Consider the following 17082-nt stretch of genomic DNA (forward strand, 5'->3'; position numbering starts at 1 on the left):
GTGGGTGAAAGGTCTAGGGTGCAGAGCTGGGCTTGGGAGTTATCAGTGCGTTGGCAGCTGTTGAAGGGAGAGTGTATGCAGTGAAAAGATGACTAATGGGGACCCATGTTAGAAGGGAGGATGGAGAAGGAGGAATGCCTACAGACCTCCCAGGCATTGAACAGTGCCAGATTTATGAGAAAAATCACAAGAATAAAGTGTTATCTGAGCCTAAATAGAAAAAAGACCCAGAAATGGAGCGTCTATGAACACTGACAGTTGTAGAAGAATGGTCAAGTTGTGATAATAATTCTAGTAAATATTTCTTGAGAATGTACCATGTGCCATACATTGTTCTAAGTGGGGTCTTAACTCCCTTAATCTAAAAAATCACTCAATGAGGTAGACACTATAATTAAAGATGCAGAAAATGAGGCACAGAGCAGTAACATAACTTTCCCAAGACTATTAACTAGCAAGTGGCACAGCCAGGACTTGAACCTAGGCACTTGGAACCAGAGTTTAAGCACTGCACTATCTTCCTTCTTAAAGTAAGATAAAGATTGAAAATATCTACTTGATTAAGCAATTAGAAGATTATTAGTATCTTCCATGTAAGCAGTTTTAGGGGAAGTGTGGAACACAGAATCCAGATCATATTAGGTTGAAGTTTTGCAGTACAAAGTCAGGAAGTGTTGAGAGTCAATGTAGATAAAACTACTGAGAATTTTAAGTGTTACTGAAACACAACTGGATGGTATTAGGAAAACCTGCTGCTGAAGGGTAGTTTTTAAAGAATAGGAGAAGCTGTTGACATGTCAAAATTAGGGATAAAAGGGAGGGTTTGGAGATATAGGATAGACAGAGAAAACCAAAAAGAATCCAAAAGATGGAAAATATAGCAAGAGTCCGGGTCAAGAGCACTGGTGTTCCTTGCAAAGAAGAGGCAGGGGATGGTGTGAATGTATATCAAGTCAGTGGGTAAAAAGTTAGAAGTCAGCCCCTCTCTTTCCCTCTTGCCTCTTGAAGATGTGGATGTCTGCTGGGATTACATGGGTGCGTGTTGAAAGGGCGGCAGTTGTGTAATGTACAGGATTGGAGAAGATAGATGTGTTATAGGCTGGGCAAAGTTGAAATAAAGGTGCAAAGGAATGGGGGCTTTAGGAGAGACTTGTATGGAGTCTGAGGAGCTCACATGGTAGCCTGGACCTTCTGCATTAATAAGCCAAGGATCAGATAAGAAAAGCAGAGGTCCAGGGTACCACATGAGCCTGAGGAGCAGGTCAAGAGGAGTCAACTTGGATGAGACTGTGGGTAGAGATTGTGCCGGAGTATGGGAAAATGGGATTTCCAATTTCCAGAAGGTGAAAAATGAGGTGAAAGTGGGGCTAAAGTGGATTGAAGAAGGCCATTGGGACCAGAGAGTTCAAGGATGTTGGCCATGCTATCCACACAGACATTCATATCTCCTTGGTGAAGACAGAGGTTGAGTGACGAGGGAAGCTAAATCCATTACAAAATTTTTATGGAAATAGCAGTTTAGGTAGAAGTCACTTGCCTTCTACTCCTGGATACCAACCGGTAGATTGCCACTTATTTTTAAGAGTGTTATTATAGATTCAAATGTAGTATGTTCCTTGGCAATGTAGAATCAACTCATGCTAAACCCTCCTTGGCTTATGGTAGCTTCCAAGGTAGGCATCTGTCTTATCCTTCATAAGAAAGTTGGAATATTAGAAAGTAGTTCTCTGTAGAAGAATGGTCAAGTTGTGGCTTGACCCTTGAAGCTGCAATGAGAAAGATGCAGACTGGGGTTTCCAAGACCTCGGTGTTTGGGTTGTTTTTCCTGCATCTAAGTGTTATTTCTGAAATCTGTTAAAAATATTCTTCTTTTGCTAGCCACCAAAGTGTGGCCTTTTTACCTTGTGTTGAAAATCCCAGTCAATCGCCAGGGTAGTGTGCTGTCTTAATAGAAGGTTTCTTGGGTTGCTTCTGATGGGAAGTTGAAACATAAAGGGCTGGGGGCCGGGCAGCTTCCTATGATAAATGCCTGCAACTGTTTCTGTGAAATTGACTCCCACCCTGTGTGTTGCAGGTGATATTTGAATCCGTCTCGTTGAAGGGTCATCCTGGCTACATCGCCGTGGACGAGGTCCGGGTCCTTGCTCATCCATGCAGTAAGTCTTTCCCTTCCTCCCAACACAGCCTTGATCCATGCCAGACTGGGTAGCATAGAGCCTGCAATCCCTTCCATTCATTTAGCTCACAAACACCTCTCACTCTCTCTCTCTCTCTCTCTCTCTCTCTCTTTCTCTTTTAATCCTTCAGAAATGCTTACATACTCAATGCAATCAGTCCTGAATAAATCCATAATTTTGCCGGCCTGTTCAACAGGCAGCACCTCCAGGAATTTGCAGAGAGTGGCAAAACATCTTCGTTTGAATCTCTCTCCATTATTAAGGGAGTCTAAAGTCCTGATTGTTTATTAGTGGGATTCAGACCAGTGAAGTGGAAGAATTAGAGGGCTTTGGATAGAATCTTGTGCAATTGTCTTAAAAAAAAAAAAAAAAAAGAACACCACCAAAACACTGAGCAAATTAGCGCACTGTTCACTTACAGGGAAAAGTACCCTGAAGCTATTAATTCTTTTAAAATAATTTTAAATATTCTTATCAGCTCCATGTAGGCATAGAGAGAGATTTCTCATAGTGGTTAGTACTTATGGTACAGCATCAAGAGTCCTCAAAGGTGTGGCACTCCTCCATACCCATCCACTTCTTTGCCATATTTAGTCTCAGATATTGGAATGTGTTTCAGCAGGGAGATGTGATTTCTGGGTTTGCTAAATCTCAGAGGCCATAAGTCCTGGGTCCAGGTAGTTGAGATGACATCATACCCAGTGACATTTGGTTGGGGGGACTGAAATCAAACTGATTTGCATGGAGATTATGGCAGACCTTGGGAGGGGTAGCTGGGATGCCAGCCCCATGAGTTTGATAGTGTTCTGCAGATTGGAGATTCCCAGTAGTTTCTCGGCAGCCATCCAGTTCTAGGTAACCCCTGTGGGCTCTCACCACTCCTCCCATATGGCCATGAGTCATGCTTTGGGCTATGGTGTAGTTTGCTGCTGCCTCAAGAGACATCATGGGTCCTCCTCTCCTTATGTGCTTCTCAATCCTTCCATTTAGGGACTATTCTCATTTCACCCTCATCCATGTTGCTTTAATTGAAATAACTCTTTCCACTTCTGCTGCAATGAATTTGTCAGACCCTTAAATGTAACTTCCCTCCCTCTGCCTGGCGCTAGAAAGCCGTTGTCTGACTCATTGTCTTAGAGCCCCTTCTCTGGAGGAATTTGGAACATATTACAAGTTCTGAACATTATTTTGAGAAATTGTGTTTGGATCCTGTGCAGGAGAGACCCTCTTTCCCAAGAAGCAACTGGTATCTTGGGAATGCTGAGATGCTACTGGGCTCTTCATTGCACTGGCTGAAAGTCCCTACCTTCTGGGTTACTTCCTGAGGCTTTTAGAATTTCTCAGATGGGTCTGTCATTCAGTCATGCCTGGGGAAATGTTTCTGTTGACCCAGACTTCATGTGAAGAGGATCCCAGAAATCCCCCCAGCTATGCAGGGTTTATGTAGTAGATATGCATATGAATCTCCTTCACTAGGATGAAATATTCCCCACCCTGGACTCGTGGGCGTCAGCATCAGCTGCTCATTTAAGAATGAGCCTAAGACTGGGCATCTGTGTTGGGAGATGTCTGTGCTACCTGTGGTCCATTTAATTGCATGCACTCAATCTTGCACTACCTCCAGTTTCGAGGTAGTCTCTCTGAAACATGACTTCTGTCTTCCTCATTCCCTGCCTACATCCCATCCACTCAGAGCGTGTTTGCCTCTACCACATCTACCTGTGTTCCTGCTTCTTACCTTGTGCTGGATGCTTGGACTTTGTCTTTCTAGTAGGTGACAGCTGGCTTTTCCCAGGGGAAAATAGCATGAGTCTCTCTACCTGGAGCCCAGAACTTTGTGCTCTAATGGGAATTTTCATCTCTGTCCTGATGTCCAACCTTGACACCTGTGTCTTACCCTAGCCGTAACTACCTTCAAGGCCAGAGTGGTAAAAGCTCTGCCTTACCTCCAAGCACTGACCATGCTTTGCTGTCACAAGCAAATGCATCCTTTTTCTTTGATAAATCTCCATGGGAGAGGGTTCTTTGGAGGGCACTGGAATGACTTTCCACCCGCGAAAGTCTCATGAATCCTTTTGAAATTCTCGTTTCACTGGGGCTGCTCCTGAAGTCAGGATTCTCCTGACAACCTCATCCTCCTCCTGCAGAGGGGTGTGGGTGGCATGGTTATGAAATTGCTGAAAGCCAGTTACCCAGCAAATGGACCATGGGATATAACTCAGGAAGACGTGATCCTGGCTTTATGTCCGCATAATGTGCTCCTGTTGGGTTTAATCTCAGTGTTGAGGCAGCTTAAGCATAAACTTCCCAGAAAGCATGATGTGAAGACCCCATAGGAATGGCTGGAATTAGAAAAAATTTCACTTAACTATATGGACAAATACTGGCAATGTATATAATGCCTGAGGTGTATCCACAGCTCATGAATCATGTGGAATTGAGTAGGGCCTAGCAAAGTCCCTTTCCTAAGGACCAGTGCTCAGTCCATACCTAGCCCAGGTTTTTATTCTTTCTTTCAGCAAGTAAATTATTGTACATCAGCAATGTGTTAAGAACTTTCCTAGGCACAGTGATACTTAAGTGACTAAGAAAGGTTAGGTCCTTGTACTCATGGTGTTTGATTAGCAGGAGGGCCAATGGAAAGAAAGGCACTAAATCAGTAACTAATATTAAGTAACCAGAAATTTCAGATAGTGAAAATAATAGTGGATATAATAAGTGTGGGTGTCTGGGATACGGGAGGGCTTCTTGGATATAGTGGTCAGAGGAGATATCTTTGAAAATGTGACCTGAGCTGGGACTCAAATCACAGGAGGGAGTTCACAGTCTAGTGATTTGGGGGAGTGGTGCTTCAGACAGAGGAGACAGTGGTTGCAGAGGTCCTGCATACGAAGTCGGCTTGATGTTGCCAGCATGTCCTGTGCATACGGGGCACAGGAGAAGGTGGTCAGGGCAAATGTTGGGCAGGAAAGCCTGGACCTTGGGCAGCATCGTGAGTAGTTAAAATGTTTGTCTAAGTGCAGGGAGGCTCTGCTGCAGGGAGTGCTGCTGGAGAAGGGTCACTTGGGCTGCTCTGTGTTGGAGGACCAGAGAGAAGATGTCGGGAGACCTAGGAGGAAGAAAGTTCTGGAGCCATGCAAGAGGTGGTGGTGGTCTGCACCAGGGTGATTGAGAGACATCCATTCATCATCCAACAAGTATTTACTGAGTGTGAGCTCCGTGTCAGGCACCATTCTGGGTTTGTGGGAGTGAGAAAGACAGATTGACTGTCTGTCTTCATGGACTTCTATTGAAGTGAAGGAGGCTGAAGCAAAACAAATAAAGTAATTATATGATTATATTATTATAATCTATATATTATATAATTGTACAAGCATATGGAATAGAAGTATATAAATGTGAGTTATAATATATAAATAATTATATAATCGTATAATTATAATATACATTTATATATCATATAAACATTTATAATTATATAATATGATTATATAATTATATGCACAGACAGTGCGTTAGTTTGCTAAAGCTGCTATAACAAAACCCCTCAGACTGGATGGCTTAAGCAACTTAAATGTATTTTATTTTCTCACAGTTCTGGAGGCTGGCAGTCCAAGGTCAAGGTGTTGGCTGCAATAGTTTCTCCTGAGGCTCTTTCTTTGCTTGCAGGTGGCTGCCTTCTTGCTGAGGCTTCACATGGTCATTCCTCTGTACTTACAGTCCTTTGGTGTCTCTCTGTGCATTCAAATGTCCTCCTCTGTTGAGAATACTGGTCAGATTGGATTGGATTAGGGCTTTCCCTAAAGGCCTCATTTTAATTTAATCACCTCTTTAAAGGCCCTGCTGCTAAATATAAGAACATTTGAGATACTGGGCGTTGGGGTCATATATCAGAAGATAAATCTGGGGGAGATACAGTTCAGACCATGACAAATGATAAGCAGGACAATGAAGAAACATAGAGCATAGAGGTGGATAGAGGTGCAGAGGTTAGCGATCCATTTAGGAGGCAGAGCCAACTGGTCTCATTTGATAAATTGGATTAGGAGTCAGGCATCAGAGATGGTGCACTCACAGATTTGTAGCTTAAGCAAGGTAGTGAGAGCCTGGGAAGAACTGAGCAGGCTGCCTTGTGAGGGGCCCTGTGGGCCCCAGAGACTGCTTACAGGGATTACCTGTCATGCAAGTGGATAGTAGCTTCTGAACTCTCCTTTAGACTTAAGGTGCTTTTCCCCAGCCTCCAGTCTTAGAATTCATGACTTCAGTCATAGACGGTTAAAAATTTAACTATACTGAAATATATGCATTCAATTCAAAAAAGCCTGTGGACATAAAGTCTTTTTAAGTCTCCCCTTCTGTCCTCTAAAACATATTTTCTATTAACATATGGTCAGAGTTTATCAATAAGTGATTCCACTAAATATTCCACAAGTTCCAGGGAGCGAGTGACTGATTTGCAATTGTATCTTCAATTGATTGGCACTGAAATTAGAACTGTAGATAATCGCCTCCAAGCTCCCAAAACAGTAACCAAAAGCCAGGCATAATACTCAAAGGAAATTATTTTCTCTTACAGACGGAAGCCTCTCATCTATATTTTATAGCCCATTTAACATTTTTGTCTTATTCTAAAAGTATTCTAGCCTTGGTTACCCTCTGCTGCTGTTTCTCAGTGTTAGCCATTAGCAGGGCCAAGGCAGTTATAACTGTGTACGATAAATGTCAGTATGATTTTTCCACTCCGTTTCAAAGTTTCTAGCTTCTAAGTTGACTTTTCTTTCTCCCTCACAATCTTATGGGGCCGTGTCCCCGAGCCCACAGAGCATCTGCAACATGTTTCTAATGTGCGTACTGGGCTTTCTCCACAATTGTGTGGCTTCCTACTGAGCACTGTCAGGTTTAAAGAGCAAGATAAAGGGCACAATAATATGTCTTCAGATGCTGCACTGACATCTGCAGGAGTCTAAATGTCACCAACGTCAAGGCATTTTTGCCCCAAATGCACAGCCAGTCTCCTGTTAAGCCCATTCAGTGGCATCCCATCTCGGGGGAATTGGGCCTCAGTGTGGAGTGAGTAGGAAATGCTTAGAACCACGAGCCGATGGCTGACCTGGGTACCAAGGTCAACCATGTTTGGCTGAAGATGAGTGAATTGAAGCTCATGGAATATAAGTTCTCTCCCAGAACAGCAGATGCTGGGGGAAGGTGACAGTTGAGAGAGCTTGCGGCTGATGAGCAGGCTGTGTGGGGGCATGGAAAAAGGAGTGTCAGAGAGGCCAGGAACACAGGGAAGAGGACCAACCAGGCCCCCACTTAAGCACAATCCCCAGAGAGCACTGCCTCTCGTGAGCCAAGGATGACCCAGAGCCCCAAGGAGCAGAGACAAGGGTCTTGAGCAAGAAGAGGGTGGCCTAGATCAGCTCCTGTGCTGGGAACTGTACTCGGGGTTGGCCTTCATGTGATGCCCACCGCGTACCGCGTGGAGTGGTGGGGGCATCCCTGAATGTATGGGGCTGGATCGGGTGAGACTGGCTAGTGGAAATTGTTGCAGATGACTTTCATAAGAGCCACATATCAGGGACCTCAGATTGATGGAGCCTGCGTGTACACATGTTTTGTTAAGCCTGTACTGTGTTTTAATAACATGTTAAGTTTAGAGTGAGAGATTTCATATAAAGTCTGGATTTCTTACTGGCCTGGAGAAATCAGATGTTTGACACCCCTGCACAAAGTATGCATGCCTGGCCTTCCTCTGCTGAATTTAAGTAGGAGCTGCCCCCTTTCAGTGGGACACAGAGTCTCTCTCTAGTTCCCTCCAGTCCTCACCACTCCTTATTGTCTCCCCAGTGCTAAGGCTACTGGTGGATACCAGTTGTTATTGTGCTTGCAACATTGCTTTTCTTATATAAAGAAATCTTTATTTTTCTCAAGTCTCTATCAAAAGTGGGAAGATAAAAGATGGGGCAAGGAGGTGGTATTTTTGTTTTGTTTTACAGCTGAACGACTTTATTAATTTACATAACTGGCTCTTGTAGGTGCATGTGTTCATTATCTCTGCTGTAAATTGCCAGTATTTCCCCAGAACATTCACACTAGGAGCCATTAAACATCTAAACTCTCTACCACTGAACCTAGAAGGGAGGGAAGAAGAGGAATTGAAGATGAAGGAATCAAGGCAAAAGGTCTGTTGCTGAGAAGGAAGAAGTGGAGAGGAGTCAGAGGCATGCTGGGGACATTGATCCAGAAAAGATTCATTGCTAATTGTACATATTCCAGAGGTTAAACCATTTTCTCGAAGGGTAAGGGAAGAGCATTTCTTTGTAAAACCAAACACAGAGTTTCCCAGCATTGGAGCTAAGACTCTGCACTCCCTCCCCACCTGGGGTGGATGTGTTCACTCCCCCTTTAAGCCTGTGGCATGAACTGGCTTCCAAGGTTCACTCTATTCCCACTTCAAGAATTGACTTAAACTGATAGTTCCAAAAATAACTTTATAAAATTATACAGGAGAGCCAAAAGGAAACAATTTCAGACAATCAAAGCAGCATGGCATTTGTCAAGTTGACGAGATGCAGGAATTTTCAACTCTGAAAAGCCCATAGAGGTGGTTTTCCCTGGGCCTTGGGTCCTTGACACCACACCAGCCATGGCGGCTCAAAGGTAGCCTGAGGGGTCTCTGAGCTGCTGTCATTAGTTTAAAAACTTGAGTAAAAGTACATTCAGGAAATGGGGATACTGCCCACTTCCTGGATTTTTTGGGGGTTTCAGTGAGATATGACATGTAAAGTTCTTCAAACAGTGTCAGACTCATCATAAGTGATCAACGAACTCTTCGCTGAGCCAGGCCACTTCTCAAGTGCCAATTCCACCCGGCCCAGTGCTCTCCCAACAAGTCTGCCTAAAGATTCTTGGCTTTTGCTGAGCTTTATAGGTGCTGACACAGATTGGTAGACAAAATAGTTCAAATCAAGGAAAAATAGCAAGGAAAGGGGTCACTTTTAATAAAATATTTGGGAGCATGGTAAGAAACCTGAACCATCCGCACAGCCCTGACTGGGAACCCCTTCCGCAGACCCTGGAGTCTATCTGGAGACACCATCCTCATTCCCAGTGCCCAGGAGGCAAGGGAGCATAGCTGCTTGTTAAATGCTGAGTTTGGGGCCAAAGTGGACGTGGATTGAATTTTGTTTCTGTCTTTCACTAGTGCTATGTAGCTTTCAGCACTTTAAACTTGCTGAGCCTTGAGTTCTGCCGAACAGGGAAATCATAATAGTGTCTGCTTTATAGGAACGTCATGAAGTTGAATTAGACAGAGCATGCAAAGCATTTATCATACTACCTGGCATTGTAGGAGCTCTCAGTAAATGACATTATTGTTACTATTTGTCTCTCTGTGTATTTGACTCCCTCTAGAAAGATGGCCAAAGCCTCCTGTTAAACCTCCTTGATCCTCTCCTAGCTCTCCATTGTTTCCATTCTGGGGGTGATCCCAGTTCATCACTGATTTGATTGATGGCATAGAGATCCTTCATTGTGCCTCAGTGAAGAAACCAATTCTTCTAAATACAAGTTATCAGCCAATGGAGGGCTGTTACTGATGTTATTATTTGTAGAGCGCAGGTAGGTGAGGACCTTTCTCCACAAAAAAGGAAAGAGATGAACCCAGGTTACCCAATATAAAACATAGACTTAATCCGAAGATTGTCTGCTCATACACACTCTGATTTTCGTTTGAAAGACCCTTTCCCTGTTAGGTCCAGTCTCTAGAATCAATGCTCCCCCTCATGCTCAGAAAGCACCATCACAGAGTAAGAGTCTGGGGTCTGTCTTGTGACATTGGGCGCGTTTCTAGAGTTCTCTGTGCCTCAGTTCATTCACTGTGAAATAGAGAAAAATAACACTACTGAATGCATTGGGTTAAGTGAGTTACTGCAAGAGACACTGCATGTGGTACTTATCACACGGCAAGCGCTAAGAATGACAGCTACTAGTGCTTTCCTTCTCTTTTCCTCCCTCTTCCGCTCTTTGTCTTCCTCATCATCTTCCTCATCAACATCGTCACCCAGGCCAAGTGTGCAGGTATGAGGCCCAAAGGTGCTTCACTTCAGCTTTCTTATTTTGCTCTTCAGGCTACAGGGAAGCATCGCCTATGGTGAATATCTACACCCCTCCTGCCCCCCAATTTTTCTTCTAACTTTCAGTGTCATAGTTTCACCTCTTGGGCAGTGCCAGCCCCAGAAGCAATGATCAATTTGGGTGTATTCTAGGCATGTTTGTGCCAATTTCACAGAGCAACATTGCATAGCAGCTAGTAATGGGACACAGAGATCTAAATTCACGTCCTGGTTCCCTCCCTCTCTGGATGTGTGTCTGTGCCAAATGATGATGTAAACCCTCAGAGCCTTAATTTTCTGATCTGTGAAATGGGGATACTGCCCACTTCATGGATTTTTGTGAGGTTTCAGTGAGATACTGCGTGTAAAGTTCGAACAGTGCCAGACTCATAATAAGTGATCAATGAACTCTTCACTGAGCTAGGCCACTTCTGAAGCGCCAATTCCACCCTGCCCGGTGCCCATCCTGAGCTGCCATCCACCAATAGGGAAGTGGTGCAGGCTGTTGAATCTCATTCTCTTGTATTCTTTGGTTTCTCTCTTAGGAAAAGCACCTCATTTTCTGCGACTCCAAAATGTGGAGGTGAATGTGGGGCAGAATGCCACATTTCAGTGCATTGCTGGTGGGAAGTGGTCTCAGCATGACAAGCTTTGGCTCCAGGTAAGCATGAGAGAAGCCTCTGCTCAGACTCATTAGGATGAGAAAGGGAAAAGAAGGAATGGAAGGAAGCAGCTCTACGGCAACACAAGTGTATTGAACAAAGACATGTGGAGGGGGACACCAGCTAGCACTGGAGCCCAGCCTTGCTTACAAACTGGGGTAATTATAGATCCAGGCAGGAGAGGTCCGGGCTTGTGAGATGGGGTGGGTGGTGTGGTCAGTTGCTGATAAGTGAGGAGTTTCCTGGGGTCAGGCGGTTAGGCCTGGGGCTTGTCTGGCGGGATGTGTCTCATGGCCCAAACCCCAGGGGAATTTTCTGCTCTAACCAGCATTTGCAAAATGGTGTGAGTTTACGAAATGGGGCAGCTTGGGCTAACAATGCTGTCTTATCCCTTGATAAGGGAAGAAGGTGTGTGCTGTGATGAAGGGTTTGGTGTGTAAGGGGAAGGGATATTTTTAAAGTACTTCTGTTCCTCTGATGGTGCCCTGCATCTATGATCTGTTAAATCTTAACAATTCTGCTAGGCAGGCATTGGTATAACCATTTTATAGATGCAGAAACTGAGACCAAAAACTAAAAGTTCCAGAACTAGAATTTGTAACTATGACCTTTTCCAACTACCCTGTAACAAACTTTGTCTTTTAATTGCAGATTACTAGGGCTAAGGCAAACAGAATAGCTTAGGTTCTTGGTATGTGATTGTCATGTAATCTTAACTGGAAGGTTCTTGGATATCCAGTGATTCACTAGTACATTGGGGTAAAATTAGAGAGTCACTTTTTGTGGGAATTTTTCACTAAAATGAGCAATCTGTCTATTCTTTGGTTAAATAAGTCCATTAGTAAAGTCCATCAGGGAAGTGTTTTAAGCTTGAATTTGCCTTCCTGTTATTTCTGCTCATTCATCCTACTTTCCAAGAAAGATGAGAAAGGATCTCTTTGAGTGGGGGTTAGGACAGAGGGCGACACATAGAACTAAAACATAACTTGTTATAACATGAGCATACTTCCATTAATACTAACACAAATAGCAAGTTTTTGGGGCAGCACAGAAATTGGAACCGTGCTGTTCAGTGCAGGAACCACTAACTACATGTGGCTGTGGTTATTTAACATTAAAAGAATTATTTCTATAGAAAAATTAGCTGGGCATGGTGGCGAGTGCCTGTAATCCCAGCTACTTGGGAGGCTGAGGCAGGACAATCCCTTGAACCCGGGAGGCGGAGGTTGCAGTGAACTAAGATCGCACCACTGCACTCCAGCCTGGGCAACAAGATTGAAACTCCTTCTCAAAAAATTATTTCTAACTAGCTTTATTGAGGTATAATTGAGACATGATGTTTAAAGTATATAATTTGATAAGTTTTGTATGTTTACATGTGAAACTATTACCACAGTCAAGATATTGAATGTTTGCATGACATCCAAAGTTCCCTCCCCATGTGTAATCACTTCCTTCTGACTTCCCCACTCCCGTTTGTCACAGGCAACCACCAATCTGCTTTCTGACAGTGTGTATTAGCTTGCATGTTCTAGAATTTTATATAAATGGAAGCATGCAGTATGTACCCTTCTTTCCTACATAATTATTCTGAGGATTACTTATGTTGTGTGTAACAATATTTCTTACTTTTGCTAAGAAATATTTCACAGAATGGATATACTACTATTTGTTTATCCATGTACCTGTTGATGGATACCTGTTGGATTGTTGGCAGTTTCTGGCTATTACAAAGAAGTTGCTGTGAGCCTGCATGTGTGAGTCTTCGTAGGGACATATTCTTTCATTTCTCTTGGGTATGAAAGTGAATTAGAGGTGGAATGGCAGGGTCATCTGGTAGATATATGTTTAAAGAACAACGAGCTGTTTGAAAAAATGCTTGTACCATTTTACATTCCTACCCAGCAGTCTGTGAAAGTTCTAGTTGCTCCATATCCTCACCAGTACTCAGTATGGTCAGTCTTTTTAATTTTAGCATTTGAATAGGTGTGTAATGGGAGCACATTCTAGTTTTAATTTACATTTCTTTGAGGACTGATGATATCGAACTATTTTCATGTGTTCCTTTGCCTAGCTGTGTCTCCACACACTTTCTTGGAAGTTCATGTTGTCAATTCTCTTCTTGAATTTAAGCCATTTCCTGTGGTTAGAAAATTCTTGGGCATCTAGGGGCCAACAGTTCTTCCTTGCCACTTAGCAGCACAGCTGAGTGCAAATAGCAGCACAGCAGCATGAAATACCTGTTCTTTCTGCTTCCCAAGGTTGCTTACAGACCACAGGAGAGCATAAGAAACCTCCACATGTCACCTCAGTATTCGGTAGTGTTATTTTTTCGTTACAATTAGTGTTCAAGTGTATTAGGCTGCCAAGAAGCTGTGTGATTTCAATGGCATTGCCTCAGCTGGGTCCTGAGAATGAGGCAGGACCATCACAATATTTTCAGCAACTTCGTTTGGGTTTTCCAATTATTTTATGATTGTTATTGCGGCAGTTCCGAGTTACATGCCCTGAACCTTGGGTCTGTCAGTGGCAGGATGTTAAAGGAGATCATAATTGAATATTTGAAGAAAACAGATGGAAGGAAACACATGACATGGAGCTCTTCCACATCTTATCTCCTTTTCGTTGTAAACCAAATCTTATTTCACAAAACGACTTCCAGGTGGCTTTCAATGGGACATAAAACATGGCAAGATATCATAAATTAAAAGTGGGACAACACCAGATAGAAGGAGAAAATACACAGAGCTGGTAATAATGCGAAAACCACATTTCTGCACACGTTACTAACTGGTGGGTCACACACAGAGCCCGCAGCTTTGTAGCCACTAGTGGAATAAAGGAAACTTGTCAGATACTTGGTTCACAATGTCTGTGAGATAAACAAAAACCAATTGCTCAGGAAAATTCTACCTGTTGTTCACACAGAAGCCAGACAGGAATTGTTCCCAGGTGTCCCTGTAAAGAAAACACTGTGTGATGCAATGAACAGTGTTCCCCACCACAGTCTTACTGAGGGCACACAAGTGAGTTTCACAGGCCTGTTTCACATCATGATGGCTGTGAGAAAGCAGCCTGGGGAGGAGAAGGGGGAGAGAGGGGTGAAGTGGGCAAGATGATATTGGCAGAGTCCCCTGCTCTCTGCCAATCTGTCTCCATCCTGGGGCACTTGAAACGTATCTGGTAAGTGAATAGATTCAGTAACTATTTTTCCAAGGAAACTTCCCTAAATATTGTCTCTCTCATCTACATTTCAGAAGATATTGGGAGGTACACAGTTTATATCATGCTGTCTGACAAGTGCCTGTGTGGCTAGTTAAATCCAGGCTTATGCGCAATAAGGTAATTGGAAGTAGGCTGTATTAGTCAAGGTTCTCCAGAGAAGCAGTGTGTGTGTGTGTGTGTGTGTATAATTTTATATATTTTCACATATAATATATAGTATGTTACAATATATATCATATAACATAATTGTATATAATTATATGTCATCCTAAATTATGTATAATTATATGTTATACATATAACAAATTATGTTATATAATATATATTTATATATTATATATAAATATATAATTATATGTAATAAATATATTTATGTTTAAAATATATGTATATATAAAAAATATAATCTTTATATAGCACTTATTAAAGAAAATATATATTTTATAAAATATGTTATAAAATTTATAATATATATTATTATTATCAATAATGATTTAATGTAATGATTATTATAAATATTAAATATATTAAGGAAAATATTTATATGTAAGTATATATTAATATATATTTGTGTATATATAGTTTTTTTAATAAGTGTTTCCTTATAGATGTAAACACTTCCATCCATAGTAAGTCTTTTCCTTCCATATATAATAAGTCCTTCCTATATGGAAGGAAAGGACTTAGTACAGGAATTGGCTCATGTGACTGTGGAAACTGAGAAGTCTCATGATCTGCCATCTGCGAGCTGGAGATCCAGGAATGGCAGTGGTGTAATTCCAGTCCAAGTTCAGGAGAAGACCATTATTCCAACTCAAGCAGTCAGGGAGGAGGCAAAGAGGCAAACTCTTCTTCCCCTGGATTTCTGTTCTATTCTTCCAAAGATTGGGTGGTACCCATTCACGCTGGGGAGGGTCATGTACTTTACTGAGTCCACTGATTCAAATGCTCATCTCATCCAGACACCTTCACAGACACACCCAGACATACTATTTAATTTGGGTACTCTGTTATAGTCAAGTTGACTCATAAAATTAACCATCACATAGGTTAACATCTTTCTACAAAAAGAAGGCACCTATCAACACACCTGCCACCCCAGAGATGATCGCAGCCACCGTCCAAGACAGGCCAAGGCAGTGGGCAGTTTCTCATGAGATGTTTTCTTCAGATGTGTCCCAGCACTAAAGGAGTGGCTGGCACTCTCGCTGTTGTTCTGCCTCATATAATAAGGCTGGGGTGACTTAGCCTGAGAATTTCCAAAGCAAATGAAACAGGCACATCATGGCCAGAAGAGTCTCTAGAAGACAGCTACAGCAGGTCTACTGTTTAGCGGTGCTACTTCCTGCTGTAGCTTCTGAGATATGCTGAGGAATTTCACTAAGTCACTGAAACTGGTAACTTTTCAAATCAGCCAGTTGTAATTCAGGGAAATAAAGATGTTGTTTCCAGCATGGCAGGTATGTTGGTGGCCCTTCTTTCTGACAATGGTTAGAAAGCAGCCAGTGGACTCATAGTTTGAGATAAATCCCTGTTGCCTATGTGGTAGAATGCTGGCCTTCTTTTCTGTAGAGTGGGACTTTTTAGCTCGCTTTTCCTTAAGTGGTTTTGGATCATAAATTAGTAAGTTAAAAGGAGGACCAGCCAATGCCCCTGTTTTGCACCCCTCTGGAAACTTTGTATGTCTTTAGAAGACCCCATCTGCCGGTGCTGGCTTTTGTGGAATTGTAGTACAAGTTCTACATGAGAATCAATGGACAGGACCGATGCAGAAATGCAAACACATGAGCCTAGAACAATTGTAATGAATCAGGGAAAAGGATGATAGAAGACTAGTAAAAAATTATAAGCAAGTTCTTGTTGTCCTGGGATCATTTGTCCTTGAGGTGAAGTGTATGATGCCATGGTCTGTGGTGGACGGGGCTCAGTCATGACTTGCTTATTCCTTATGTCATACATTGGCCTGAGGAATCCAGACATGTAACTTTGCAAGCAATTTTTCAAGCAAGGAGACGGTGTGCTTTCCAAGGGGAATAGCCGCTAAACAAAGTGGTCTACAGTTTAGTGGAGTCCGTTTAAAAAATGACATTCAGGATACAACTAGGTGGGACTATACCAACATAATTATAAGTGTAGCACAGTGCAAATGTAAATTGGTACATCTTTTCTGCAAGATAATTAGGCAATTGATATCAAAAGCCTTAAATATGCATATTTTTTCCAATGAGTAAATTTACTTATGGAAATTTACCTAAGGAAATATCCAGAGATGGAGACAAAAATGTATCTGCAAGTGTGTTCAGTAGGACAAAAGGCTGGAAAGAACCTAAATTTTCAGCAAAAGAGACTGATTAAGTAAATGAGGGAATGGTGTCATTAAATATGAGATTTTAGGAGTATATGTAACATTTTCATAACATGTAAGTGAAAAGGATGAGTTACAGAGTCATATAATATTAAGCTTTATGAAAAAATATATACACATGTACAAGCTCATACACATAATATATATATATAATCTGTATATACATATGTATATACATACACACTCCTATAACTCCGTGAAACACATATTAAGACAATTGATTGTCATAATAGATTATGATGCTTTTTATTTTCATGGCTATTCTTTTCTGTTTTATCCAAATATTCTAAGATGAATACAGGAAACTAACATAAACAAAATGCTATTAAAAAAAGAAAAATGGTCACTTTTTCCCAGTTACAGAATACTCCTAGTATACTAAGAAGCCTTTGCTGGGTTTGGCATAGCTAATTCCAACAGTGAGGACACAGGCTTTTCCCACAGCCCCATCATCACCATCAGAGACTACTCATCCAGAAGGATGTTTAGAAATATTTTATGTGTGTCCTCTTGTCTTTATCAAGGAGCATGGTGGATGG

General features: G+C 42.1%; 1 protein-coding gene across 6 annotated transcripts in view; it reads left to right on the forward strand.

Moving 5' to 3' along the window:
- Positions 1–17082, forward strand: part of PTPRT (protein tyrosine phosphatase receptor type T) — a 1142918-nt gene that overhangs the window by 421107 nt on the left and 704729 nt on the right. For all 6 annotated transcript variants that reach the window (XM_055264961.2, XM_063633847.1, XM_055264960.2 and 3 more), the window contains exons 4-5: positions 2075–2156; positions 10837–10952. In XM_055264961.2, coding sequence (XP_055120936.1) covers positions 2075–2156; positions 10837–10952 — 198 coding nt within the window. The remainder of the gene's footprint in view (positions 1–2074; positions 2157–10836; positions 10953–17082) is intronic.

The sequence above is a fragment of the Symphalangus syndactylus genome, chromosome 24 (assembly GCF_028878055.3).
Source record: "Symphalangus syndactylus isolate Jambi chromosome 24, NHGRI_mSymSyn1-v2.1_pri, whole genome shotgun sequence".
Taxonomy (NCBI): Eukaryota; Metazoa; Chordata; class Mammalia; order Primates; family Hylobatidae; genus Symphalangus; species Symphalangus syndactylus.